At 37.3% G+C, this 27,446-nt stretch overlaps 1 protein-coding gene across 9 annotated transcripts in view; it reads right to left on the reverse strand.

The window, feature by feature from the left end:
• Positions 1-1,234: 1,234 nt before the first annotated feature.
• Positions 1,235-27,446, reverse strand: part of PRKACB (protein kinase cAMP-activated catalytic subunit beta) — an 83,595-nt gene continuing 57,383 nt past the window's right edge. For 7 of the 9 annotated variants that reach the window (XM_051796074.1, XM_051796073.1, XM_051796069.1 and 4 more), the window contains 9 exons: positions 19,788-19,849; positions 18,762-18,890; positions 14,525-14,623; positions 14,097-14,179; positions 13,443-13,569; positions 11,161-11,256; positions 9,532-9,654; positions 7,327-7,491; positions 1,235-4,135 (listed from right to left, as the gene is read on the reverse strand). In XM_051796074.1, coding sequence (XP_051652034.1) covers positions 4,010-4,135; positions 7,327-7,491; positions 9,532-9,654; positions 11,161-11,256; positions 13,443-13,569; positions 14,097-14,179; positions 14,525-14,623; positions 18,762-18,890; positions 19,788-19,849 — 1,010 coding nt within the window. In that variant the 3' untranslated portion in view covers positions 1,235-4,009. Of the gene's footprint in view, positions 4,136-7,326; positions 7,492-9,531; positions 9,655-11,160; positions 11,257-13,442; positions 13,570-14,096; positions 14,180-14,524; positions 14,624-18,761; positions 18,891-19,787; positions 19,850-22,667; positions 22,723-27,198; positions 27,310-27,446 lie in introns of those variants that run through there. The other 2 variants (XM_051796077.1, XM_051796071.1) reach the window with 2 other exon arrangements.

Genomic DNA, 27,446 nt, shown 5'->3' on the forward strand with positions numbered 1-27,446 from the left:
AATCCCTATGTAAGATGACAAATATCTACTATCTATAAGGCATCCTTGTGGAGCTCTACCCCTTTTACTGCCCAGTCTGACATTAGACACTTGAATTTTACCCTTTATGTCAGAGGACTCAAATCAGTTGATTCCTCAAGCCTTCAATTAAAAACATTTTTTAAATGTGTGCAAGACCCACACTTGTAAAACTGTGTGGTCAAACTCTTTTTTTTTCTGCTTTTAATCGTCAAACACATCCAGATAAGCTATGTACACCCCAGCTGGAGAATGGAACTGTCTTTTTACCATTTTCTTATGGAATGTTCTCAAAATTCTGATCTGGGATAAGTCCTCCTCACACGCAGCAAAGCAGAAGAACACATTTGAATGACATGTTCAAATCTGCGGCTCAACATGCTGTATTTGCATGGGAGCTGTAGTAAAAGCAGAAGGCAATACTTTTGCAGGTTTTTTAGCTCAGCTTTAGAAACAGTACAAAGGCCTTTGAACTGTAACGTAGCAGTAGTCCTACGAAACCAAGCAGCCAAACCCGCAGTGAGCGGGGGCACAGCAGCAGCAGCAGAGGCCAGAGCTCGGCTCGCACAGCAGGAAGAGGAGGAGCTGCAGTACAGAGCAGGTACCGGGGCCTCTCCTAACACCACTTGCAGAAAAAGCCTCAAGACAGACAATGCCAAGCCCACGAACAGTCTTTACTTCTCTCAGTTATTTCACAGCACAATGAGACACAGCACAAAGTTTGTACAGTGGGATCTGCAGACAGTTTAAAAACAGGCAATTATCTTTAATAAAAAGCATTGAGTCTAAATGAAAATAATATGAAGACAAACAATACTGAAGCTAATGATCACCTTGCTTGCTTTTGATTGTCTAAAAAGTCCAAGACTTGTCATAGTGCCTTTAATGTTCTCCACATCACCTTCTCCAAACACCCTAGTTAGTGTAAAGCTTAATGTGCCTCAACTCATATGTGTGGGTAGGTTTCACAACCTTTTCCTCTTGCTCTCAAACCCTACTTGCAGTGTGTGGGGAGGTGCAACAACTCTCATCATACAACATTCTGATTCACAAAGAAGCAGCACAAGTGTTGTACATAATTTAATTTGCACTTCTGTATATAAATGTTTACTATATTGCACACTATTGCAGCACTTAAAAACATCTAATTATTTGCAAAAATTAGTAAAATACTTTAAAGGATTTAAAAATAAGGGTTTTAATGCAACTGACAAGATAATAAAAAAAGCAATTTACTTAATGAGATACAATCCTTTATGTTGGAAATGAAAGTTACATACAACTAGAGTACAATTAAAATATACCATATAGTTCAACACTTAATTCCTCAAATGTGTAAAATTAACAAGCTTCTACTGTCATAGATATACAATTTTTCCATATTGTGAAAAGGATTTTTCAAATTAAATACAGGTAACATAATATTCTGTAGTTATATTTCACGACTGTGTTTAAATGAGAGGGTTGTATAATACTCACATTGTCAAATGTACTCACTAATGCCTTGGAAATTGCACACTTCCCCTCCTTTTCCAAAATAGAATCTCGTTTCCATACTGAAGTCTATTATGCCATATTGGAAAAGTGTTTAACTTGCTGACAGGATTTTCATAAAATTAAAAAATAGCAGAATATCATGGCATTATGATGACTTTTCCACTTATGCCCATGTAGAATTTAATCTGGATATCAGACAGACACGTCAGAACCAATTTCCTAGACTTTTGTCTTATTGTACACGCAAGATGAATGATTACAGTATATTACAAAACAGAAAAATCTCTGAACCTTTCTAGAATTATAAATGTAATGATTAAAAATTAAAATCATAACAGAATCAAATTGTGATCTCCAACATTTATTAAAATCTTTAAAGTTCATAAACGACAACAAAGTTACTGTAGAATTTATCGCATACAGCTAGCATACAGCAGCATGTCCTTGGTCTAAATGAAATACAAAAGATTTTAACATTTTCATACAAAGGATTTCTTTAAATTTATTAATGTGACGATATATCTTTGTTACATAAAATTTGCTACAGCAAAGTATCTTATACTTTTCTTGCACGTATGTATATATGGGTGGACAAAGACTGCATTCAGTGTCAGCCTCCTAATGACGTTGTGCAAAAATGCTCAACAACCTAAACACAGAGAATGTTGGGTGGTACGTTTCAGAATCTTTTGTAAAATGTCTACAAAGGCTTTTCTTTAGGGAGTCTCATACAGATTAAAAGGAAGGAATGCCACCAGCTGTTGATTTGCTCTGGCATTCAAACAAATACAATGGCTATGTATCAATATAGCTCAGTTTTTTAAAAAACAATTCATCCTTGTATGCATGTAAATTTATGATAAAACATGAGTCTAGTTTAAACTGTTTAGATGTGCTGTTTTAAGACAGGTCACTGAGACAGCCAGAACCAAGTGTAGAAATAAAACTACTATGAATAAGTTTAAAAGCAACCCCCAGAAAAGTGCTGAGCCGCTGATTATTAACATTGAAATAAATGTGTAGAGGTGCCCAAAGCTAGCACATGGTAGCAATATCTTTTAAGTCAGTTGGTGAGAGTATACAAAACATAATTAAACCCAAATACCTGTATCTGTGTGACATACATTCTGGTTGATTGAAAGAAAGTAGGTTAGAAACAAAGACAATGCAACTAAAATAAATTCAGCTGTTGCAGTTTTTAAACTTTCTCTCTTTTCTTCGTGAATGAAGTGCTGTAATTAAAAAGAAAATGATTGTAGCAGTACTCCATCCTCAGTTTACTAATATAGTATACCAGAATAAAAACTTGGCAATAACCTCTTATTCTTAACAGCTAACAAAAAATAACCGTGTTCATCCAGCGATGCATCTAGAACAATATTTTGCATTTGCTAAACCATTTATTTTTCACAGCTAATGGCAGAGCGCATTTTGCTTTTTGTGGCATGATGGTTCTTATTCTAATGGATGCCTTTTGAAACAAAAAAGGCTTGAAACAAGGAATACTTTGGGAGCCCAGACATTGGCTACTTAAAAAAAACCCCACAAAGTGAATCAAAATGAATCATATTCTCTACAATACTGACCAAAACTTCCTTTAAGTGTTTAGGTTTCTTGATCTTAAAAAAGCCATTTTATACCTGCCAACTGAAATGCTGGTAAGTTGACTCGGTTTAATATGGTCCAAAATCCAGACCAGGTGGAATTCCTGCTCTCACGGGACTGTAAGCTTTCCATGATACAGTCTGGTTATGGCAACTTACCTACTGCCTAGGTGAGAAATATGAAGGAAGGAGGCAGTGACAAAAAACTGCAGGGATGTAGAAAACCAAGGCACAGGGTCTAGCTACTGTCCCCTACTTAAGCCATCCAATTGATTCTACTGAATTTTGGTCAGCCTCCAGGAAGAAATGTTTTTAAGTTAATTTAGCAGACATTTATATGGCGATAAATACTACCTTCAAAAATGCTAAAAATGTTGGCTAGGTTTAGTCTGAGCTACTAAAAAATTATTATAAATTGTAGCATCAGACACAAGACAGACATGAATTATTGGCTGGCACAGACTAGAAGCAACATTTATCTTTCACTTCAGTCTAAATCACACTAGCCGCAACACCTTCCATTTCACTCACACAAATAATACATTATTCAAAATAAAATGGAGCATTCTTGGGTAAAAAACTACTTCATTTCAAAGGGGGAAAATGAACAATACACAGAAACAAAGAACGACAGAAACCAAAGTTAAGTAGGAAAGTGGTCTATTATTCTGTGTTACTGCACAAACAGTGCTTGCTTAATTGTGCCTAGTTAGAAGGGTTGGTGCAAACTGCACACATGGAAGATGGCAATAAAGACCTCAGTCGGCTTTGTGGAATGAAGTAACTAGGTAACTGTTTTGACATATGATGGTCTCAGCTCCACCTCATCTGTTAACAGAGTGCAAAGATCCCAATGTGAGCCCTGATGTCATCTTGTCCTCTTACTCCTACTAAAAATCAGCAAATTCTTTTGCACATTTTTCTGTTAGAGACGCACGAATATCTTCTTCTTCATAGTCATCGAAGTTGCTGGTATCTCCAGGACCTCTGCACTTTGGTATGAATGGAGCTTCTACCTGTATTGGTGGGAGACACAAAAAACCACATGAAACGTTACTGGCCAATAGATTTAACATTGTGATAATGAGCACAGCAATATTCCCATTAATCCTCAAATCCTGCCAAATCAGGTATTACAGGCTAAAGTGGTGGCACATAAATAAAGCCAGCCTAAGAAGGTACAGGCCTCTAGATGTGTGAATCTAAGCTGAAAAAGACTAATATCTCACTGACAAACACCATTAAAAAATTACTTCCACTTTAAAACAAAGTTTAGTTCTCTCCTTGCAGAGGCGATCCTGCTCCCTTCAACTCATCAGCTCTGTGGCACAGCTCCCAGCACAGTCATGGCAGAGTAGACTGATTGCCATCTACACTACACAGAAATCTTAGGGCAGTTTGGAACCCCTCTCCTTCCTACTTACCAACGACCCTCTCTTTCCAAATAAAAACAAACCTGAGTGTAAAAGAATTTGTTCTGCCTCTCCTACAAAGCTCCTCCTAGGACCTAACTGTAAGTGAGAGGTGAAAGCCTTTTCAAAAAGGCCACAATGAGACACAAGAAATGACATGAAGGGGTCACTCAAAGACTGTACCGTAAGGAAAGCCAAAATAAAGCAAAATGATGGAGGCGATGCAAATTTAAACCTGGAAACACAAAGTAATCAGACGAGTGTCCCTGCCCCGAACATCCCCAGCACTGAGTGTGCCAGAGGCAGCACGGTGGGGAGACAACTAAGCAGGGCAGGCACAGCTCCAGCTCCAGCTGAGGCAGAGGATCATATCACACTGTGCAACCAGGTAGATTAATGGTGGTGTGGATGTGCTGTGTGTGTAAATCAGTAAATTAAAGAGGTACAGCACAGACCAATACAAATTATACTCTGCTGACTTTGGGCAACAACACTATACACCCCAAGAAATCATACTAACTTTTGCCTTTGTGCAACTGTCACATGTGTATCCTTTTGTTCCTAAAACAATATACACGTTTCAGTGATTTACCCTGACTGAACACATAGCTACCCTATAAAGCCACACATTTACCATTATCTGAATTTCTGTCTCTGTGTCTTCTTAAATTGATTTTCGGTTACTCTCTTACAGTAAAACTCAGAGCACAGAAAATATCACATTTACTACTGGAATTTTAGAATGCTGTCAAATGAGACACGTCAGACCTTTTCCTATTACCTTCACTAAGGAAATTGCTAAAAAGAGATTGCAGGAGATAACAGCAGCTTATAGTGGAAATACCTGTTTGGCCGTAAGTACAACCATATTATCAGGCAGTATGTTAATAAATAGCTATGCAAACACACAAAGAAAACAAGACTTGATCATATCCAAAATATTAAGTAATTGACTGGTTCACTTATGACTGTAGCATTAAATTTAAAGAAAAAATAATAAAAAAGAAATAAATCATTCACATGACATGAGCTGCCAAGGAACACGTTTATTCAGGAGAATACATGCTGTGGTAACAACCACTGTGAAAGGCTAGTATAAGCCCCAAGTTTATTGCTGTATTTCTATGACTGCTTAGATGATATTACAATGTATGCTGTTGTTTCATGCCCTTAGTATTACAAGATTTATTCCTTATAATGAAAAGCTTCAAGCTTATTCAGCATCAGTTTTCATAACCCTTTAAATCTTGTAATGGCTATTTTGACTGTACTACTTCTTAACATTTTAAAATATTTCTTATTTCTGCAAAAGTAATTCTCTACAGCAGTGCACTAGGAATGCTAAGAATATTTAGCACAGTATTAAAACATCTGATTTAATCTTATGGAGCCTGAGTGTCCCCAAACAGCCTACCAGCAAATGAAACTGGGTGCATATAAATCCACCTTGCAAACAGGCATTAAGAAACCAAAGAACGATAATTACAAATCTGCAATGGGAAATATTTTCTTAAAAATATCTATACTTAATGCAAGGAATACAGGATGTGTTAATTGTACCCTGTCTAGTAGTAATTAACACATTAGTGAATAATTCAATAACTGTACTGTCACATTTGTGTAGACAAACAACCAGTTTCTTTTTATAAACTATTGTAAGTATTTAGCTATGGCCTTTGAAATACTGCTGTTACAAGCAGCAAGTTTATGTCTCTATAGTTAAGACTGTTAGTGTTTCAAATTCAAACCAATTTTTTAAAATATTATCACTTGTCTCTAGCCCTTTTCCAATACTGAGACTCAAAATTATTTCTCCACCTGAGTCTTCTGGGACAACACCAATTTTAGTCTTCTATTGCCGTGTATTGAAAAATGAAGAATTCAGAGGTTACATTTAAGTGAATAAATAATTTCTTAGGATTCTGTTTCTAGTTAACTCACTAATCTACAAATATTTAACTTTGACTCTACATTCAAAGGGAGAGGGAGCTTTGGAGCTACTGGAGCCTAGACTGAATTATCATCATCCTCATCCCTTCTGGCAGCTCTGCTTCATTCATCCTGGCAGCACAAATGTGTTGCCCTCTAACAGATACATTAATGGCTGTTCACATGCTGAAAATATTCCCAATTGTCTCTATTGCTTTTGTTCTTATGCAGGTCCAAAGCCCAGTGCAGACTGGGCATGGATTTTCTAAAAACCACATTACAAGTTGTGTTGATCAGGGAACTAGAAAACCATTCTTAAGATGCCAGAAAAAAAAGCATCCAGCTCTTCCCATCGCCCCAGCCTATGGAACTGCAGTCAGTCCAAGCATGGTGTCAGGAGACAAAAACTCCAAACGAGGAGGAAGGACGTTCCTTTAGGAGAAAAGAAAGAAAAGCTCTAGCTTTGGCTGGAGCTTCTCCACTCTGAAGCACAGGCTGACTGCTAGGAGCTGGCTGGAAAGGAAAACAGATTCCTCTCTGCTGTGGAGGAGTATTTATAGATGCCACTATAGCAGGGGTTAAATGAAAAGCAAGAGAGGCAGGAGATGGCTCACTTTGAGATAATCCAGAAACAGACTAAAGCACAACACGTGTTAAAGAGAACATCAATGTACATAGAGGTTCGGGATAAAATACCAATAAGAAACAATCATAATCGATCAATACATATCCTTTGCAGTCTTAAAAGATGAAACTACCTCTACCTTTTAAATTGATAGATTTAGGGAAAAAAACACCAAAATAATTAGAAATTTTACTTCAACCCCTTAAGGACCTGTAATAGTTTTGACCAGGAAGAGTCTTACCTTTCTCTGATAAATGGCAATCCAATCTGTAGTTGCAAACCACTTGTGATTCTTTATGTCATTTACACCATTCTTGAGATTTCCATATCGTTTGGTCAAATCTACCTGGAGTAAATTTCTTAGAAGATCCTTTAGGTCTGAACTGAAGTGTGATGGAAACCTCACCTAAAATTATATACCCACAACATTAAAAAATATTATACAAATTTGATTCTTCTCCCTGTGAAGTGAAACAACTTCATACAAAAGGAAACAGTGGGCCCATTTTTCTATCCTTCCTCTAAAACCAAATCAAGTAGGAATGCATGAAGTGAGAGATTATTATTGTTGCACATGTATTTCTGTTTCAAAGAGCCTTTATCAACAGCATTACCCGGTCCATCTACCATTTCTTGAGCTGAAAGTTTCTAGTGGGCAAAATATTAATTTAGCTAAGAGTGATATAAAAGCCAAGTTTAACTTAAGTTGGTGTCTCACCAACACAACATAATCTCAAGACATACTCAACTATTTTCCAGGAATAAATTTTTAGATTATATTATATATATGCACACATGGGAGACACAGTACAGTACAGCATATATACAGCATATAAATATATAGACATGCTCTGAAATAACTGTAAATTCAGCAATCATATATGAAAAGTCAGTCTGGAACTTCATGCTGTACTGCAATCTGTCTGATAACTAAATGCACCAAGATTAAAAGTCTTACATAACTAACATAGCACTATTTGAAGATTGCATGTGAGTGACTTGCAATTTATTCAAACCTGGCTAAAGGATATATTTGAAGATGATTCCTGGGATATAATTACAAAGGGTTTTACTAGCAAATGGTCTGCTGACACCATCTGAGATGGCAGAGAGAAGGAAGGGAAAAAGAACAAGCAGAAAGCTATATTTGTCATCCTCACAGTCTCAGTGTTCGACACTCCCTATATTCAGCTGATCAGTTACGATGTAAATACAGAACATGGAATTACTTAAAATAAAAACATTTGTGATATCAAGAAGTCTAATTATCAAGGACACTGCTTTAGTTCACCTATCAATATAGCTCTATTGTACATTATGAGAAATTAACAGGTTTTAATGACTATAGTATCCAGACCACTTAGAACTAAGGAAATATTAACTCAAATTTTTAAGTAGAGAACTAAGAGAATGAGGTGGAATGAAAGACTCAGGTTATAAAGAACGGCTAGCTGAAGACTGAATGTTAGAGTTTCCAGAGTTCATGCCCAGTGCTGTTTCTGCAGCCATCCATCCATGGACTCAGTAAAAAAGGTAGATGATCAACAGTACAGATGTCAAGCCAATCAGATAAAACTGCAAAATTGCCCAACTTTTTTTCTTTTCTTTTAGCTTAGAAGAAAAAGATTTCTTTAAAAATAGATGTTTGTAAATTATTTCCCATATATTCATAGAAACAGCTGAAGGTTCACAGTATTAAAGCCTTTCAAAGAGCAACAACCTTCTTGATTTCAAAAAGAATCAATGTCAGTGCAGTGCACCACAGGCCTGCTGAGTACTGCCCTTGATTAGAAGCAGAGGTACCTGGTGCAGCACTGCTGTGTCTGTGCAGGGACAAGGGAGACAGTAACTGGAACAGATCCAGTGAGCACAGAGAAACAGAGACAACACTGGCTGGCAGAAGAAGCTGCAGAGTGAGTACATTTTGGTGCCATTCGGCACCAAAGGTAAGAGATATTAATTAAAATTAAAAGGGAAACATTGGAAACACTTTTTGAAAATTTTATACAACAATGAAAACCAAACAGAACATTAGACATGTCTTGAACTACATGACTGCAGAAGTAAAGAGACCTACTAGGAATGATGGAAACCCTTCAGAGCTTCTCAAAAACTGCAAAAAAATTCTAGGAAATAGCTAGGCAAATTAAGCATACAGCTAAATAGTTGTTAATAGTCAGATAATTTCAATCCAAGCATGAAGGGATATAATACCACAGTGTCTGTAAATATAGTAATTGGCATTTTAAATTTGAAGGCAAGGAGCAGATTTTTAGAACTTTGATTTTCAAGTTACAATGTCTGTAGTTAAAAAGGGGACATGACACACTTTTCCTATGTTCTTTCCAAATTGCTGTCTAGCAGCCAGTAAATTCTGCATGTCCTCCACCAAAAAACAGGCTCTGCAAAGAAAAACAGCTGCGTTTGTGAAAACACACAAACTTACCTTGCCAGACACAATCTTCTCGTAAATTTGAATGGGCTGATCTGCAAAGAATGGGGGATACCCAGCTGCCATTTCATAGATTAACACTCCTAATGCCCACCAATCCACTGCCTTGTTGTAACCCTGGATAAAAACATCCCACTGTTAGTACCGCTTCTAACACAGATTAAGATTTCCAGTATATACCTATGGATTACAAAGAAAGCAATTACATTGTTTGTTCAATACAGAGTTTACAACCTAATTCAAAACAAACTGGCAGTCCCAGATTCCAAGAGCAATACACTGAAACCCTAATGCAGCACTGCCAGTGAAACAGTGAGAGAAGGGAAACGTTTTGCACACATTTGTGTGATGAGTGCCAGTGGTGTCTTTACAGTGATGTGACAAGAATCCCAAAGAGACAGAAATGGGCACAATTTATTTATTTACTTAAAATCAAAACTATCTTATTACAGAATGATTGAAAATTCTTCAAAGCTTAGGGACATTTCATTAAATATCACGGTATTTCCTAGATGGTGTACTGTCATCTTTCTTCTTGATTATCTGCATTTCAGAACATTCATTTTCATATGCAGTGAGCTAGCTACAAGAGCTTAGAAGTTTAGTTAATAAGCTGTTATAGTCATTTACGATATGATCTTAAAAACCTGAACATTAAGTCATTAGTAGGTCCCATTCAGTATTACAAAAGTCAAAAAACCCACCAAACCTATCAATTTCATATGTGTTCCCTGACATCTTTTACAAAGCTCAGGGCTCAGATTCAGTCTTTTCTGAAGAATCTACTACGAAGAATTTGTAGTAGATGCATTGCAATTTATTCTGCTGTTTTAGCTGCACTGGGGCAAAAAAAGGTACAAAGAACCAACATTTTTTCCCCAAATAGACATGGATTTTGTTTATTTTTGAAGACCTGCTAAGGTATTTAATTAAACCACACACTAAATGTGCGATTTAACATTATGCATTATGACTATTTATAGCATAAGCAGTTCTATAAACTATATTTTCCCCTTGCAAAATATATAGGGCTACAGTTAAACAGCTATATGATTAATAATACTTCTATGTTTGAACACTTAGTGCAAGTACCAGACAAACGGATCAAGAGTAAGCTTACAGTGCATGTACTTTAGGTGTAAAACCAGTGGATTGTCATGTTTGATTTCATGGAAACTGCCTTAAACCTGAAACACTCTGCAACAAGTTATGTGATGACTACTGATTCATCATCCCCTGTGTGGTTCCTGTTACCTCTGGAGTTCCTGTTCCAGCCTGTTAACACTTCAGAATGTAATCACTGAGCTTTGTTGTTCTGATAAGGATGTTAGTTAATTAACTTATTATAGAGTTTTTAAATCTCTTTTCCCCTCACAAGTTACATGGCAAGTATATGTAGAAAGTTCTGTACAGTATTGTGAAAACTGCTGATTTGGCCCAAGTTTTAGCATAGTAAAAAATATTTACGATGCAACGATTGCATTTTATGTAATTCATAAAGAATCGACCGGTCAACATTTGATTTTTCGAGGTATCAGCAATTGTTTATCCCTCAGAGTTTAACAATTAGGTGGTTACAGTTTAACTGCATCAAATGCATGGCTGAGTAACAAGACAAAGTACCTTGCTGAGAATTATTTCAGGTGCCAGGTATTCTGGAGTCCCACATAACGTCCAAGTTCTTCCTTTTACTCTTTTTGCAAAGCCAAAGTCCGTGACCTATCATCAGAAGAAATAAATTGACTGTAAGTGCATTGCTACGAAGAAATTTAAAATTAGTACTTTTGAAATCTTTTGGAAAATCATTTTATTAGAGGAAAAATTTATTTCTCAAATCACATAGTAGCATATTATCAGATGTACCTTTAGTTCAGTTCTCAATAAACAGAAGGTTTCTCATTATATAAGAACATAAAGTAGGTATTATCACCTGACACAAGCTTCTACGTGTAACTTAAAAAATCAGTGGGAACTGTGGCTTACTAATCTTCCACATGCACTGCAATTACATTATTCATTTTTCTTATACTTTTCACATTGGGCTGTTTGTACTGCTGAAAGTTTAAAGAACATGAATAAGATATTTATATATTTCTTTAGTTAGCAAATAAATGAATCACAAAAAGGGTCATGATATCCAAGAGTCTTGTAAATTTAGAATTTTATTGCATAAGTGTATAAAGGTTTTATGTAAAATTAGTGTGGAAATAAGACAACATAAAAGAGGTCTTCCCGTCAGTTCTGATTCTGAGTATCTTTGAAAGCATCACCAGAGTCAAGTTTGTTTACTACAGCCCTGGGGGAAAAATGTAGCAGTAATTGTATTCACAAATGGCAAGTACTTGGCCATTATAAATTCTTCCTTCCACTTGTCATGTTTTCTGCAGGAAGTTTTCAGAACTCTGTGTGCAATATCACACTCTCTGTGGTTTTCCCTGGATGTATATATTCCTGTGGAATGTATTCAGCAGCCAGGTAGTTACACGTGAAATTCTGCGATTGGTTTGAAGCTACCAAGTCTATTTGTTTGGGGATCCTTTTCTTCTGTTTCCTCCTTTGTGGTATCAATTTCAACCCATTCCTCAAGAAAGCATACTGTACTGCAATGAAAATCGTTGCTAATTATACAGTAACCCTGTCCTGTACACTAGCATCACAATCAAAGAAGCCAAACTCCAAACTACCAAGGCAGCTTTTGCTTCATTTTTGGTAGAAACAACAGCATCAACAGCTGGAACTGAACAGAGTGGGTGACGTGTTGACTAGACAGACCTGCTTCAGTTAGCAAAGAATCATTTCTGTGTTTGGGAATGCACATCAGCCTATGTAAGAATGATACACTACAGACACAGGACAAACAGTAATGGCTTTAAAATGGAAAAAGAAAATGAAGTTTGTGCAGCATCAACACAGACAGTGTGCAGCACCTGTGCAGCATCAACAAATGAACACAAATCTCCCTCTGCACACCAGCAGGAAAACACAACTGCTGCATAGAGAGAGTTGCCAACTCTGGACTAAGCCAGTCATAGCTTTATATTAATGATGCTCCCCAACCACATCAAAGGAACTTGTATTTATCTTCTCCCTACAGTATTATTTTACTCTCCACGCAAAATCATTTTACAGTTATAAGCTGTTTAAGATATGACTCCTTTCCACTTCCCTCGAACATTTTTATGATGTATTTTCTTGTTAGATTCCGCTATGGCAAAAGGTGATACACTGAGGAACGAAGAACTTCCATAGTTTAGGGACTGTAAAGCATTGCAGAGTGCTTGTTGCTGCACACACTGCCTTCCCATTTGCCATTTAGGTTAAAAACATAAGAGTTAAAAGGAAGATGAGAAGGTGCCGAGAGAGACTGTTGTAAAACCAAAGTCATCATTTGCAGCACTGAAATTCTGATCAGACCTCAACTCAGCTCTTACTCCAGATGTCTGAGAAGGCCAGGACTCTCCAAGGGTGGGATTCATCTGACAGACATTAAGTACCACAGTATCAGTGTTAACATCCGAGCTGGTTTTCCCAAACTACTTATACAGACAATGCAGAGAAACAGATATTTTAGGGCACCTTTCATCTTGTTCTAGGGCAGACGTATAAAATAGGTCAGATGAACAGAGCCATGTAATCACCTACTTCTCACCACAGACCCCAAGGGAAATCTTGACAACTGGCTCAACTGCAGACAGCTCCACTGTGCATACTTAATTTCAGTCAGAGGAAATACAACCCAATGGTTTTAACCATTACTAAGCAGCAGGGCATTTGAATACTCCCCAAAAATAGGCTAACATGCCAAACAGCTTCAGACCATTTATTCTGAACACATTTTCTAGAATTACCTAAATCTACACAGCAAGACAAGACTCCACTCCCTAAATATATGAAAAGTATCATACCTGGATGTATCCTTGCTGATCAATTAAAAGATTTTCAGGCTTTAGATCTCTGTAGATGAGGTCTAATGAATGGAGGTACTCAAATGTTAGCACTATCTGAGCTGCATAAAACCGTGCATGTGGTTCACTGTAAAGAATTAAAAGAATATTAATTACCCCAGTGCTATGCTAAGGTACTGGAGCAACCATGTAACTGCCAAGGAGAGACAAACAAAGCATCTTTTAATCTGTTCTTTTACTGTGTAACAAGAAAAAGCAAAAGCAAATGTTTTAGAATTGATATATGCATTCCCTAAATTTAAGTCTTGCAGCTAAGATACACATGCAAATCAAGATGAATGTATCCCACAGTGCAGAGCTTAAACTTCAAATTTTACTTTTAGAAGCTATCATCAGTTTCAGTGACAATATCCATAGGGATTCCAAGATTTTACAATGCATAGATCACAAATGTCTGTATTAACCAAGCAAAAAATAAGAAATAATTACAAGTTCTTCACTGCCTGACTAATTTAAGTCCACTGATAAAGAGGTAAATTAAATGCATTTAACCCTTCAGAATTTTTTCTTCAATGCTAACAAATTTTATAAAACCCTCTTTCCAAATTAGCAACTTAAGCCTTTTTAAAGGAATAATGTCATTAATACTTTTACCTGAACCTTCCGATTCTTCTTAGATGTGAAAACATTTCACCACCAGGAACATACTCCATTACCATGTATAAATTAGAATTGTCCTACAGAAACAAGTAAACATACACAAATACACATTAGGCATGCTACAGTTTCTGTAATTCCTACATAGAATGTATTTTACTAAAGAATGAAAATGAAAAATTGTAGCCATCCAATGGCCCTGACAAATATAAAGCAACATGGGTAGAAATTCTTGTAAAACTGCAAAAGAAGCATCATATATCTCAAGAAATCTATTTTAAAGTAAATCTGAATAAAGATAATTAGTGAGTTCCTGACACAGAATGGTGTGTAAGGGACCTGAAGGAAGAGAGGGAAGATGCTTAGTGCAAGTTTAAGCATGTACTTCCCTGAAACCCAGCAACTACTTTCAAAATGATGGTTACCTTAAAAGAATACTCCAGTTTAACAAGGAAAGGAAAGTTCACCGCTTGTAATATTCTCTTCTCATTCAGTGTGTGTTCTATCTGCTTCAGTTTGACGACCTAGGAGACAAAAAAATACTCAGTTTAAGTGTGACATTTTATAGTTGTTGATAAATTTTTCAGTCCTAAACAATTAGTTGAAAGCAAGCTACGTAACTTTACATAATGAAAAACCTTATGGATTACTAGTACAATAACAGTGCCAAGAAAGGATTAAAAAGTCTAACAACATTTTAAAGAGTAACACTTGTGCAATACAGTTGGCAGACAACTCTATAGTGTTTCTTCCTACTTGCTGAGCATAGAAGATAGTAAGGAAAACCTCTCTGCATTTCCTTAAGAATTGCTTATGCTTGTAATGGAGATACTTCTGCAGCAGTTCAATAAAATCCATTTGATCTTTGGACCCTTTGTTAAGAAAGGCAGGAGACTGTGTTGGACACATTTAATTCTGAATTTTGTTATCTGTGAACAGGAGTAAACAGACTTACTTTATATAGCTCACACATTAGTGAGAAAACTAAGGAGAATACAAATTCAGAATTTCCGTTCTTGTAAGCAATAGTTACTTCTTGGAATCCATTAAAATGTTAAGCTGCTAACACAAGGGCAAGTTGCTGATTTCTGATCATTGCTCTTTCTCAGTCAATAATAATTGGCTTCCTTGTGTTAAACCCCAACATTGCGTAATCAATAATTTCCATTTTATTTAATCCCTACTGCACAATTTATCTATATCTCATTTTGAGAATGGCATGATTTCCAAGTAAAATTACTTTTTTTTTTCTTTCTCCATAGGAAACAAGGAGAAAATGTACAAGAGTGATCAAACAGTGGTTTTGTGTTTGGAAATCAAATCTAACTGCTATAAATAACAGATAAGCAAGATATTTCAACCCTGACTGAAACTGTATTTAAATTTAACTTTTAGATACAAAAAGGTAGTACCAACAAAAAACTCACTACTGCTTTGAAATAAATGCCATGCAAAACTAATAGTGACTTAAAAATACTAAATCTCTTTTGAGTCACAGATCTTTAGTGACCAAAGAAAAATTTTGCTCAAATCAGCTCATTTGTGAAAGGTGTGCCCTCCACCCCTGGAAAGCTACAGTACTGGAATGTTCTTGTCCATCCCAGCAAGGAACCTGAGGCTTTAGTCTGGGAGGTGTCCAGCTGCAGTGCCAGACAAGGCTTTGCCCCTTTCCTGCATCTGCTTCCTGCACCTCCTCCCTGTGGGGGAGATGGAGCAGTGCCCAGGCTGAGGGTGCTGTGGGACGTGGGGAACACCAGCCTAGACCTCCCACAGCACAGCCCTGCTCCCCCTGGAGCTCAGGCTCAGGGCTGCCCACTGCCAGCCCACTGCCAGCCCACTGCCAGCTCCTGGGACACAAAGGATCCTGCTAAGGGCAGATTCTCCAGGAGCTCATATTGGAGCTCAGGCTCAGGGCTGCCCACTGCCAGCTCCTGGGACACAAAGGATCCTGCTAAGGGCAGATTCTCCAGGAGCTCATATTGGAGCTCAGGCTCAGGGCTGCCCACTGCCAGCTCCTGGGACACAAAGGATCCTGCTAAGGGCAGATTCTCCAGGAGCTCATATTGGAGCTCAGGCTCAGGGCTGCCCACTGCCAGCTCCTGGGACACAAAGGATCCTGCTAAGGGCAGATTCTCCAGGAGCTCATATTGGAGCTCAGGCTCAGGGCTGCCCACTGCCAGCTCCTGGGACACAAAGGATCCTGCTAAGGGCAGATTCTCCAGGAGCTCATACTTGAGCTCAGGCTCAGGGCTGCCCACTGCCAGCTCCTGGGACACAAAGGATCCTGCTAAGGGTAGATTCTCCAACAGCTCGGCTGTGTCCCAGCTCTTGTTCATAATATTTTCTTTCCAAAAACCATTACAGAATGAAACCAGCCAAGCAACAGTGTGTTACAGCCTTTCTATCACAAGGCAGACAAAGGAATAATATCCCTATATACACAAACTACTGGCTATACCAACATCAACTATATTTTCTTTTCATAACCTGACGAATCAAGCTTAAGACTGGATAACAAAGGCATAGACTATATGCTTTCTCTTATTTCAAGTAAATTGGAAATGAAAAATTATAGGCAGCCTGCCCATTGTCTGATTTCAGACATCTGTATATTTTCTATAATAGAATAAGTGATAGAAATGTGTTCTCCCTAATCCATCTCCTATTTTTTCATCAGTTAATGGAAGCTACTAATACATTTTTAATAGAACACAAATACATAATTATATATGCTAACTAAGTTGAGTTGAAAAAGCAGATATTTCATAAAGGAACACATCAAGACTTCTGATTACAGACAAAACCATCTAATTTACTAAGAGAAGACTGATGTCTGGATGCAAACATGTTTTAATCCTGTGAATCATTTACTGCAAGTCCACTGCAATTGTTAAAAATGTGACTTTTTGCTTTTGCCAGAAAATTTTATAACTATAGCCTTCCAATTTTGAGAGGTAGTAATGAATTTAATGAACTTTGTTTTAAAATCCTTGAGTATTTTTATAGCAGCTTTCTGAATTAAGATGTAATTTCATAAACTGTTCCAGTGACAACAACTCAGCCATTCATAAAAAAATGAAACAGCTGAAAATGTGAAATGTGGTGCTGGGCTCTCTGTGCAGCAGTGGATGCTACAGAGCTCTCCCCACAGGAGGCCACCAGCCATACTGAGGTAATGAGGAGGTGCATTTCCACACAGATGGAAATGCTCTGGCCTGTGTTTCAGTTGTGCTATGTTGGAATGTCATTTTAATTTAAATGGATTTTTTAAAAAACATAAGTTAGAAACCATTGTTAGAGAAGAATGCTTTAGTTGCAAAAAAATGAGCTGTTCCAAGTAAAAATAAAAAATAATGTCAGATTTGACACCAAAAGAAAAGTTTACTTTAATTCCTCCTTATCTGACCATTATAAAGTAATCCTTAACTAAATGAACCATTATTCATGGTCCAGGACCCCAGATCACGTGTGAAGAATACTGGAACTGCAACTCAGGCAAACCAGTGTGATTATGTCACTGCCAGAGTTCCATTATATAAAATTACTCAGAAATGTAATATTGCCCAGGTGCAGGAGTTCTCACTGAGGCAATGCTGACTTTGATTTTGTTAGTTGCTGGTTATCAAGCTCTCCTTGCCCCAGTAATACTTTCTTAATATGATTTTTGTTACACAGCAGCAAAGTTACGTATAGTGTCTTACAAAGTAAGAAGAGCTCTTACATTGAGGACCTTTAAATCTACTAATCTAACTAAAGCACTTCTGAAAAACTTGTCAAAACTACTGGTAATGATAAATTCCTTCAAAATACTTTTACACATTCTGGAATTCTATTTATATTTTAATTCTATTTAATTAATCTATTTATATAATTATTTATATAATTTAATCTATTTAAAATTTGAACTTTACCAAACAACACCGCTTACTTAATCTAAGAGTAATAAGCTGTTAAAAACAAAAAATCAGGCTGGAGCAGCAATACAGGTTCAGACTACATCACTGAAGTTTTTGACACAGGAAATATCCATTATGTGACAGCTGTTCCAAGAGGGAGACCACTGTTCTATCTATGCAGTTACTACTGATGCAACAGGATTACTACATAATTGTACACAGAAACAGTATGGGATCAACATCCATACTTCTTGATCCATCCATTCTCGATCACGGGATCAAGAATGGAAAATAAATTATTTGTGCAAACAATTTCAATTTCATCTGTGGTTCACAAAAGAAATTTTTGAGAATTTCTGACCCAAAGAGCCTTCCAGAGTTTTGAGCTACCATGCAAAAGTTTCTTTCTTTCTTTCTTTGTTCATTTAAACTACAGAACTACATTTTGCTTTGGCCAAAGAATATATAGGTCACCTTACATAAGCAATGCAAAGAATTTACCTGACAACATTTTATTAATGCTTTGGATACTACTTAGAGCCTCTTTGGCCTGCTGCTAATGTTATTGCCTGTTGTATGAATGCTACACAATCCCAACAACTGGATCTACTGCCTAAAAGAGAAAGTCAAACGTTTAAATTGTCACTGGTATCCAAGTGTGGTAAGAAAAAGCACAGTATGTGCAACACACTTCAGCCACAGCAACCAGATCTTTGTCTACATCACACTCTTTTGTACCACAAAACCCACTATAAATTACACCAACCTTCTGTTTGTCCAGTATCTTCATAGCATAATACTGTTCTGTGGATTTATGTTTCACCATCATTACTCTCCCAAATGATCCTGTTCCAAGGGTTTTTTGCCTCTCAAAATCATCTAGGCCAGCAGTATTCTATGGGTACAAGGATATAAGGACATTATTTACAACCTAATACCCAAAGACAATTTTAAGTGTATGAATTAAATCCATTTATTAAAAAAGTTGAGTAAAATTACATTTATCAAAGACAACTCTAGCCAACTGTACCGTTGTTATAATTTCATACTTGTCAAATTTGAGTAAGAGATTTTACAGTGCACTCATTAAAACAGAAAGACTTAACTGAATTATATCCCATTTCTGTAATTTGTTCATATGGGTGACACATGCTTAGTAAGAAACATCTAGCAGTAAACTGATCATGAATTTAACATGCAGATAAATAACCTCCTCATGCTTCCCAAACAAGAACATTAGAACATGCAAAAAATGTCACTGAGTACATTTTCTCAGATATCCATTGCCAGAGCATTTCAAATGGTGCTTTAAAACAATGACCCTTCCCCAAAATCCCAACCTTCCACGTTAAAATTGTACAAGATTTCTCTCTAACAAGCTCCTTAACCTGCCCCCAGGCCCTATGCAGTAGTTTTAGTACCCTTGATTCCCCCTACTATCATGAGGGAAATTATCAGCATGGTAAATTACAGATGTGCCAATGCTTCTTGTTATAAAAAAAGCCAACTAAAACATGCCAGTAGATTTGGAGTCTTGTCATGTTGATTGTGAACATCATTCTCGTAAGAAAAACCTGTTGTTCAGTATGAACATTTCATCAGCTCAAATCTAAAGACACAAGAGTCTTTGCTGATGAACTTCAGTGACAAAGCCAACATTAAAAATGGAAACTCCTTTATAAATGGCACTACAATTATTTCTGTTTTCTGCTCATAGTCAACTGATAATACACTGATAACATTATCAAAAAATGCAATACAGAAAATTATTGAGTGCTTAAATGAGTGGTACCTGAGGAGGGCTTTCCCATTTTCTTAAAAAGTCTTCTTTGGCTTTGGCTAGGAACTCTTTCACTGAAAACACACAAAAAAGTACATTTTAATTAACATAATTCATCATGGATGTAATGGAAATGCTTTGTTAACAAAATACATCAACTCCATCATCAACTTCTTTCTTCAACTCATAATATGCTATTTTCACCATGTATGAAAGCAAGCATCAATGCCTCTAGAACTTCTACCATATCTCTAGGCGATATTTAAGCTTTCTGGAGTAACTACATCATTCTACAAAAATTACTTAAATTTTGCCAGTTCTAATAACTGACAATACTCTATAGGCAAGCAGGCTTTAAGGTGATGTTAATTCTTAATTCAACTGGGAAAAAACCAAACACCTGGCATTTATAAATAGCCATTCTACAAAGATTGACTTTTAATCTATTTTTGTTAAATAAACGTTGCATTTTCTTTCAGCTGCTTGACTGTAATGTCAATCTCATTGCTTTTTCCCCTCATCACCTTTATTTAAAAGCTGTTTGCAAGCTCAAGAACCAAAGGGACAGCATTACTGCAAGCAAAGGTAAAGCACAGGGGTACAACACTGCACATTAAGCATGCCCACAGTCAGAGAATATGCAGTTTTAACACTGATTTTCCATTGAAACTGAAGGAATGTATAATGGCAAAATTCTGGAGACTGTTTAAAATGTGCACCAACATATTTTGCTCAGCTCATCTCTCAGCTGTTCTTTTTTTTGAACATCAATGCTCAGCCACATCAGTGCAGATTCCTGCACGCACAGTCATTAACGGGAGGGGTTTCAGACATTGCTGTGGTTCTGAAAGTCACAGAATCAAGAAAAAAATATCATACTGGTTTTTTGTTCTCTGAATCATTTCCCATAATACAAAGTTAATAACAGTGGATTTTCTGTACTGTGACGCTCTGCCTCAAGCGATTGCTAAAAACACACAGCAATATGCCACGATTACTCTGGGCAATATCTAGAAATATGCATTTTAGTAACTGTACTTTGCATTCTGACAGTCAAAAAAATGAGGTTTATAACACGTTGTAAACAATCATCTGATGAACTGGAACTTCTTTGTACTTTTCAGTGAATACTAATGTTGACAAAACTTTTTAAAAATTCTCTTCTTACACCAGTTAAGTTCCAGCAGCAGTAAAAACAAAAGCAGCTCTGGAGAAGGCTGGTCATGAATGATATTTTTTTTTTTTATTTTTTCCACCCTCTCAGGTGTGCTAGACTTGATTATCACAAAACACTGAAGGGAGGTTTATGGCTCCCATCATCACTGGCTCTGATGGAGCAGCAAATATAACAGAAATTTCAGGAAAGTTGTCAAAAGTTCTGGCAGACCTCAACATTAGGAAAGCGTTTAAAGCATGATATCCACTCAGTAATTTTATTTTAAGAGCAATATCACAGAGGAGGAACATACTCGGTATCCTAAACTTACAGTTAAGCAGAGCAATAAAAACACAGTTTATATCAAAGGAACTATTTTAAAATGGTATTAAAACTCGCTGAGAGTTAAAAATATTTTAGTGGCTAATTAGTAAAAAATTTTTACATATTTATCCTGTGTGTGGAAAATATTTCCTTTGTTTTTAAATTATAGAGGTTATTCATGTAATGACTTTTAATGATCCTAATTTGAGAAAAGGACAGGATTTCCTGTGGCATGAAATAATTTCTCAACAGAAAAAAAGGAAACAAGCGATGTCCAAATTCATGTTTGATGATCCTTCTTCCATTAGGAGAACAGAGATGATGTGGATCAAGTGATGAATATTGATAGTTTTTCAAACGTCAAAGTAGCACAAGTATTATTTCCTCTTAATGATGAGAAAAAACTGCTGGAAGATCAGTAAGATTACCAAAAAGCTGAGCCTTCAAACTGGAGTGGCCACAGCTTAGAAGTGAACAGTAACTCTAACACTGGACAGCTCAACCAAAACATGAAGTAGTTGGTCTCATTTTTTTCAAGTTATTACAGTACATATGTCTTAAATATCCCTTATGCTATCTCTGTTGTTCATATAAATAAGTATTTTAACTTTCCATATTTTTGCACTGAAATATGACTATTCAGTATTTACAAAAATATACAATGACATTTACATAGTCATTTCTGTCTCTGTTCTACTTATGGAATAAAGAATGCTGTTTATGAAATAAATGCAATCCAGCTGGAAATACTTAAATTGCGGATATGTGAGAAAAATCTCTCATTTCTAGAATATCACTAAGCCACAAGCTCTCATGCAACAAAACTTCTACCTTATTCTACTTTGGCTCTCTTTTCTCTGAAAGCAGCACTGAACATGTGTATGCAAAATAAAGCTACCCAGTGGTGCCCATCTATCTTAAAATCACTATCTTTTAAAAACGATTTTATATTTTTTGATGTGTTATATTAGAATTACAGTTTCTTCCTAATGAGAGAGTGGGTCAAATTGTGCCTTGTTCTCACTTTCAGAGGTCACCTGAGCTCCTACACCTCAACACAATTCAAGAGGTGCTCTCAAACAGAACTTAGGCAACTTCAGTGCATGCACCTCAGTCATTTCTCAAAATAGGACCTGGAACTTGAAACAGGAGAGGTACTTTTGAAAATTATCTCGATCACAAAACAGTAGCTCTTGCTACAGGAGAACACATTTCCTTTTTACTCCTCGAGTGCAGAATCAAAATCAGTGTATGATGCAAACAAACAGGGAAGAGATGATGACTTGGAAGTTTTGCTCAAGTGCACATTTTTAGCCACCTGACATTGTGCCGATGTGGCTCTTGTTTGCTTTTCTAGTCTAAACTGTACCTAGCATCTGTGACTCTGGGCACTAATGAAGGAATGAGCATACCAAACGTCTCTATAGGTTCCCCAAGGGTTTGCAGGAACATTCACCCACACAGATGAGATGATGAAGAGAGGAAAGAAAGAGAAGAAGAAAAAAAAGTTTTATGCATTTCCACAACAAACACATAGAAAACACAAATACATTCCACCCTTTCCCCTCCCCGCTCAAGAACGGACCCTGTAATAAAACAGCCCTTTCCCACATAGACAGAATGACTCATGCTAAATCACAGAATGTTTGAGCAAAGGCAGAAAAAAAATCCACCAAAGGCAGCTAAATTCAGTATGAAAAAAAGACCATGCATCACAGAAATAAGCACAGCTTACAAAACTTCAGGAGATCAAGTTGGCATCTTTAATAATTAATCTATTCCAAGACACACACATCAAAGGAACTGTTGCTAACAAAAGTGTATCTATCTTCATCACAGCATGCTGGATCACAATAAAACCTGTAATCGGGTGATCTTCCCACTACTTAGCACTTTGTTCCAGAAGACAGCATGTGTGAATTGCATGGCATGTGGTGGATAGGCACAGAAATGGCAAGCAGAAGTCTCAAAAAAAAAAACACAAAAAAACCCCAAAAACCAAACCAAAACCACTTCACAATCAAATTTCAGTCCCATTACCCAACAACAGCAACTTGAAAAGTTTGAACTGCACAGCTGGAGCTGCTGTGTGCAAACTGGAATGCATACAGGGATCTGGTACAGTCACCACACGAGTCTGATTTAGTTTTGCAAGACTGTCAAAAAAAACAACCCAGGAAGGATATGTGGATATACAGGCTCCCACAGACACAGAAGCTCAAGGATCACTGTATGGCTGAGTGAAGATGAGGGGGGTTCAAGGAGTGTATCACAGACCAGCCCCTCCTCAGCCTGGGCTCACCGCTCCAGCAGGAGCTGCAGGGGAGGCTGAAACCAAAGGACAAAAAGCAGTTGCACAGGAAGGAGACAGCAAGGCACAGGCAGCAGCACTGGCACAACAAGGGCCACGGCAGGGGCAAAACCAGCCAGACATGGCAGGAAGGGCACCAGCTGGAGCCGGAGAAGATGCACCAGCAGTGCAGAGATCAGGCAAGCACAAACCCAGAGCACAACCCCAGCTCTCTGTGAGCAGCAGAAGCAAGGCAACACGATGGTAAGCAGAAAAGTCTGCTGGAACAGAGTTCTAAGGGAAGAAGACCCAAGATCCAGAGGTTCCAAGGTAATGCCAGCATACTAGGAGGTATTAAAAATAAATAAGCAAACAAACATAAAAACCTCTAGCACACACAAAACCAAAACACCCCCAAACAGCAGATTGCTTTCTCAGTATAATCACACAGTTCACGATACTTCTGCTTGTTTTATTGGTTAACTTTTGTATGGAAAGTTAGTTAGCAGGCTTATAAAAAAATTGTTAACAAAGGGTATGAGTACTACAATGACTACTTTGTCCTAAAACACAGTTTAAGAGCAAGTGAATCAGAGGAAAGTTCCCGAAAAAATTAAAGGGTTGAGGACCTCTCGGCCGCAGGGTTGCAATGATGTCAGAGGGAAAGGGGTCCCAGATGGAGCAGTCCTGAGAGTTGCCATGTCTTTCTCCCACCTCCCACATGCACTGTATTTGTTATTCTCAAACACATCTCCCCCAAGAGCCAGCAAGCCAGAATTTTATCTTTTGTAGGAAGAAAAAAAAAAAAAAAGTATTTGGCTAGGATTCACGGTAAGAAAGCAAGATTAAGACTAAACACTGGGCAACACTACAAACCCCCATCTGCTGTGCAAAATGCCAATCTCTGCCTGGTATTTAAAATGCCCTTTATCAAAATACAATTCAAATTTTGCTCCAGAACTGTAATATAATATAATTTGAAGTCTGGAGTTAAATTGACTATTTAATTAAATAATTTAATTGAAAAATAAATATGTATGAAGAGATTCTGGTAAACGTATATGCATATTTCATTTTTATAAAAACAGTATTTATAGCCTTAAACCTTATCAAGACGTATATAGATGACTCAGTGAATCCTGTGGTAATGGTACCAACATTTCAGAAGCAAGTGAGAAGCTGATGATTCCCGTTCAAGTCCCATTCTTGGACCATTAACCTCTTGTCTTAATTTTTAAAAACTTCTCTTTTGATTAGCATTAATGATATCCCAAGGCTCAAAATAAGGTTTCTCCACCCTGGCAAGTGTTTCAAAATGAACATGGCTAAACATTAAGTATCATTATATACTCAGAGAAGGCAGTGTGAGCACCAGTTAACATTTTAATAGCTGGAAAACACTTCAAAGCAGGAACTAAAATGGTATCACTGAAACAGACTGTTCACAACACCCAAACGCTGTGTTTGTCACCATATGAAAACGGGGGGAAATAAGGTCTATGTGCTCTAAGCCTGGCTGGGGAGGAACACCCACTGCTCCACCCAGGGAGAACTGACGGGCAAGGAGGAGTCTGTTTCTGCCTAGGCTGGATTAATGAACTGCATCCATTCAACATCCCATTTATCACCGTTTTTCACTTTTACAGAAGGGTTTTGAGTTTATATTTCTGTTTAGACGCTAATTATGATAAAAACAGGTGATGGACAGCAAACTAACTTACCAGCTGCAATGGATAAGAACTTTCCTTCAGTCAAAAAACAAAACACCAAACCCCAAACTCCCCAAAACCAAAAAGCCGACGAGTGGAGCAGTTCTGAAAGAGCCTATTTGCTGAAATACAAAACCTAAAATTTCTTAGTAAATGCATGATCATGTAAGAATTATTAATGGCATACAAGCTTGCTATTTAAATGGAAGTGCTAATTATCTGACTGCACTGTAAACACTTCTGTGGAATACTGGAAAGGACTGGTAAGAAGTTAAAAAGAGAAGGGCATGGAAAAAAAACATGGAGAAAAGGGGAGAGGAACAGGATAAACAGCAAATTAAGACCAGTTACAGCTGTAGTGCCTAAAGACTAGAAGAGAGCACTAGAATCTGATCTTTGGAGAAGCACATTAGAGTGTTAATTTAAAACGTGCAGCAATTATAAAATACGAATTGCCTTTACCCATTACAACTCCAGTTTGGAACACAAGCAAAATCTTATTTTAATCCTGTCCATGATTTTGAAGTCTTGAGCTAAACAGTGTTTTGTTAATTTTATAAAAGCAAATTTGCAACAGGTAAGAGCCCAGCCTTTTTCTTTTTTATTTTTAGTTTAGTTTTCAGTGCTACAGGACATAATTTTAATTTTAAGTTGCCAATTAAAGCTGAAATCTTACTTAATGTTCACCTCTTTACTTGGCTGGCTATACAGCAACAGCCTGCACAAGAGATGTGACAGATTCAGACAAACCAGAACAGGAGCCAGGTTTTCAGCTACCAGAGATAACACCAATCTTTGTTGAATTCTGAGCAGTAGATACTCTGCTGCATACAACTGCCACAGTCAGACTCACTTTCTTCTAGTTTTATTAGAAATAATAAAATGAATTTTATTTCCAAATCCAATGTTCAGTCTTTCTCCCTTGTTCTTTTCTTAAATACCAAAGTACTGGTTCAGAGGTAGTGAATCCTCTGATTCAGAGGATGCCAGAAATACAATATAACAGAGGCCACTCTGGGGAGACAATTAGGAATTAAGGTTCAGCTGTGCAGTACCACCCTCTACAGTTCTTGCTAAACTTTATCCAGCAAGTAATCTAAAATGTTGCAACTACCACAGGACCTATAGTGTCCTGCTTGCATGAAATATAACAGGTATTAACAATATAAGAAAAATGAAAACTGGGCAAAAACTGTGAAAACTCCAAATCTTTTGTTTCTGCAGGTGATACATTTCCATGGTTACCATGTAGTGGAAAAAAAAACCCACAGTTTAAGAATGAATTCCAAGAACAACATTTTCTAGGGCACTACTATAAAATACTTTGTAAATGTATCACATTTTTGAGCAGAGGTTTTTAGCAAATTCTAGCATTTAATACAAATACACAAATTAATCAGATTTTCCTCCTACAGCCAAAACCACTTACCAAGCAAAATGTTTCCTGCCCTTGCTGCAGGTTCCCTCCAGTTGAGCCCCCCACCCCTCTGCAGCATTAAGATCCTGGCTAACTGGCTACCACCAACTTTCCTCTCCCTGTTACTGCCCCACATTCCCTCTTTGTTAAAGTCCCCTGACTAAAAAGGATAACATACTATCAAGCAGCTATCACTGAGACCAAGCTTTGTGGCTGGATTACTAGCAACAGTAAGCATCAATCTGCGGGCAGTTCACCTGCTCTGCATATTAACCAATAAATTCCCCGCAAGCAGGCAATAATACCACATACATTCATGCACCAATCCCCCTGCCTTTAGAAGTTTCACTAAACTAATTTCTTCCTTTTACTCCAAACCAAACAACTGCAGGGATGTTCACTGTATGGATGCATTTAACGAGTTATTTGAGAAGAGCAACGCTCACGTTGCTTTTTCTTTTTTCCAGTATTTCATACAAGGCATCAGAACAACGGCAGATACACCAATCTGGTCTCTGTGCACTCACGGGGATGTAAGTCCACTCCTCACGAAGCTACCTTGTCCCAGCCCCTGCATTCAAAAACCTCCACAAATTCTCACAGAGATGCTCTGGGATCAGCAAGACACATCTTCACAGCTGTCAGGGTAAATCAGCAGAACAGCTCTTCAGCTCTTCACCAGATCTGAGCTTCTGACACATCTCTGCACTGACATATCTCCCCCAGAACACACCTTCAATATTTACAGGAAAGGGTTGCCTGCAGTAACCAGCCA

Source organism: Manacus candei, unplaced genomic scaffold, assembly GCF_025592945.1.
Source record: "Manacus candei isolate 608988 ecotype Guabito, Panama unplaced genomic scaffold, ASM2559294v1 h1tg000044l, whole genome shotgun sequence".
Taxonomy (NCBI): Eukaryota; Metazoa; Chordata; class Aves; order Passeriformes; family Pipridae; genus Manacus; species Manacus candei.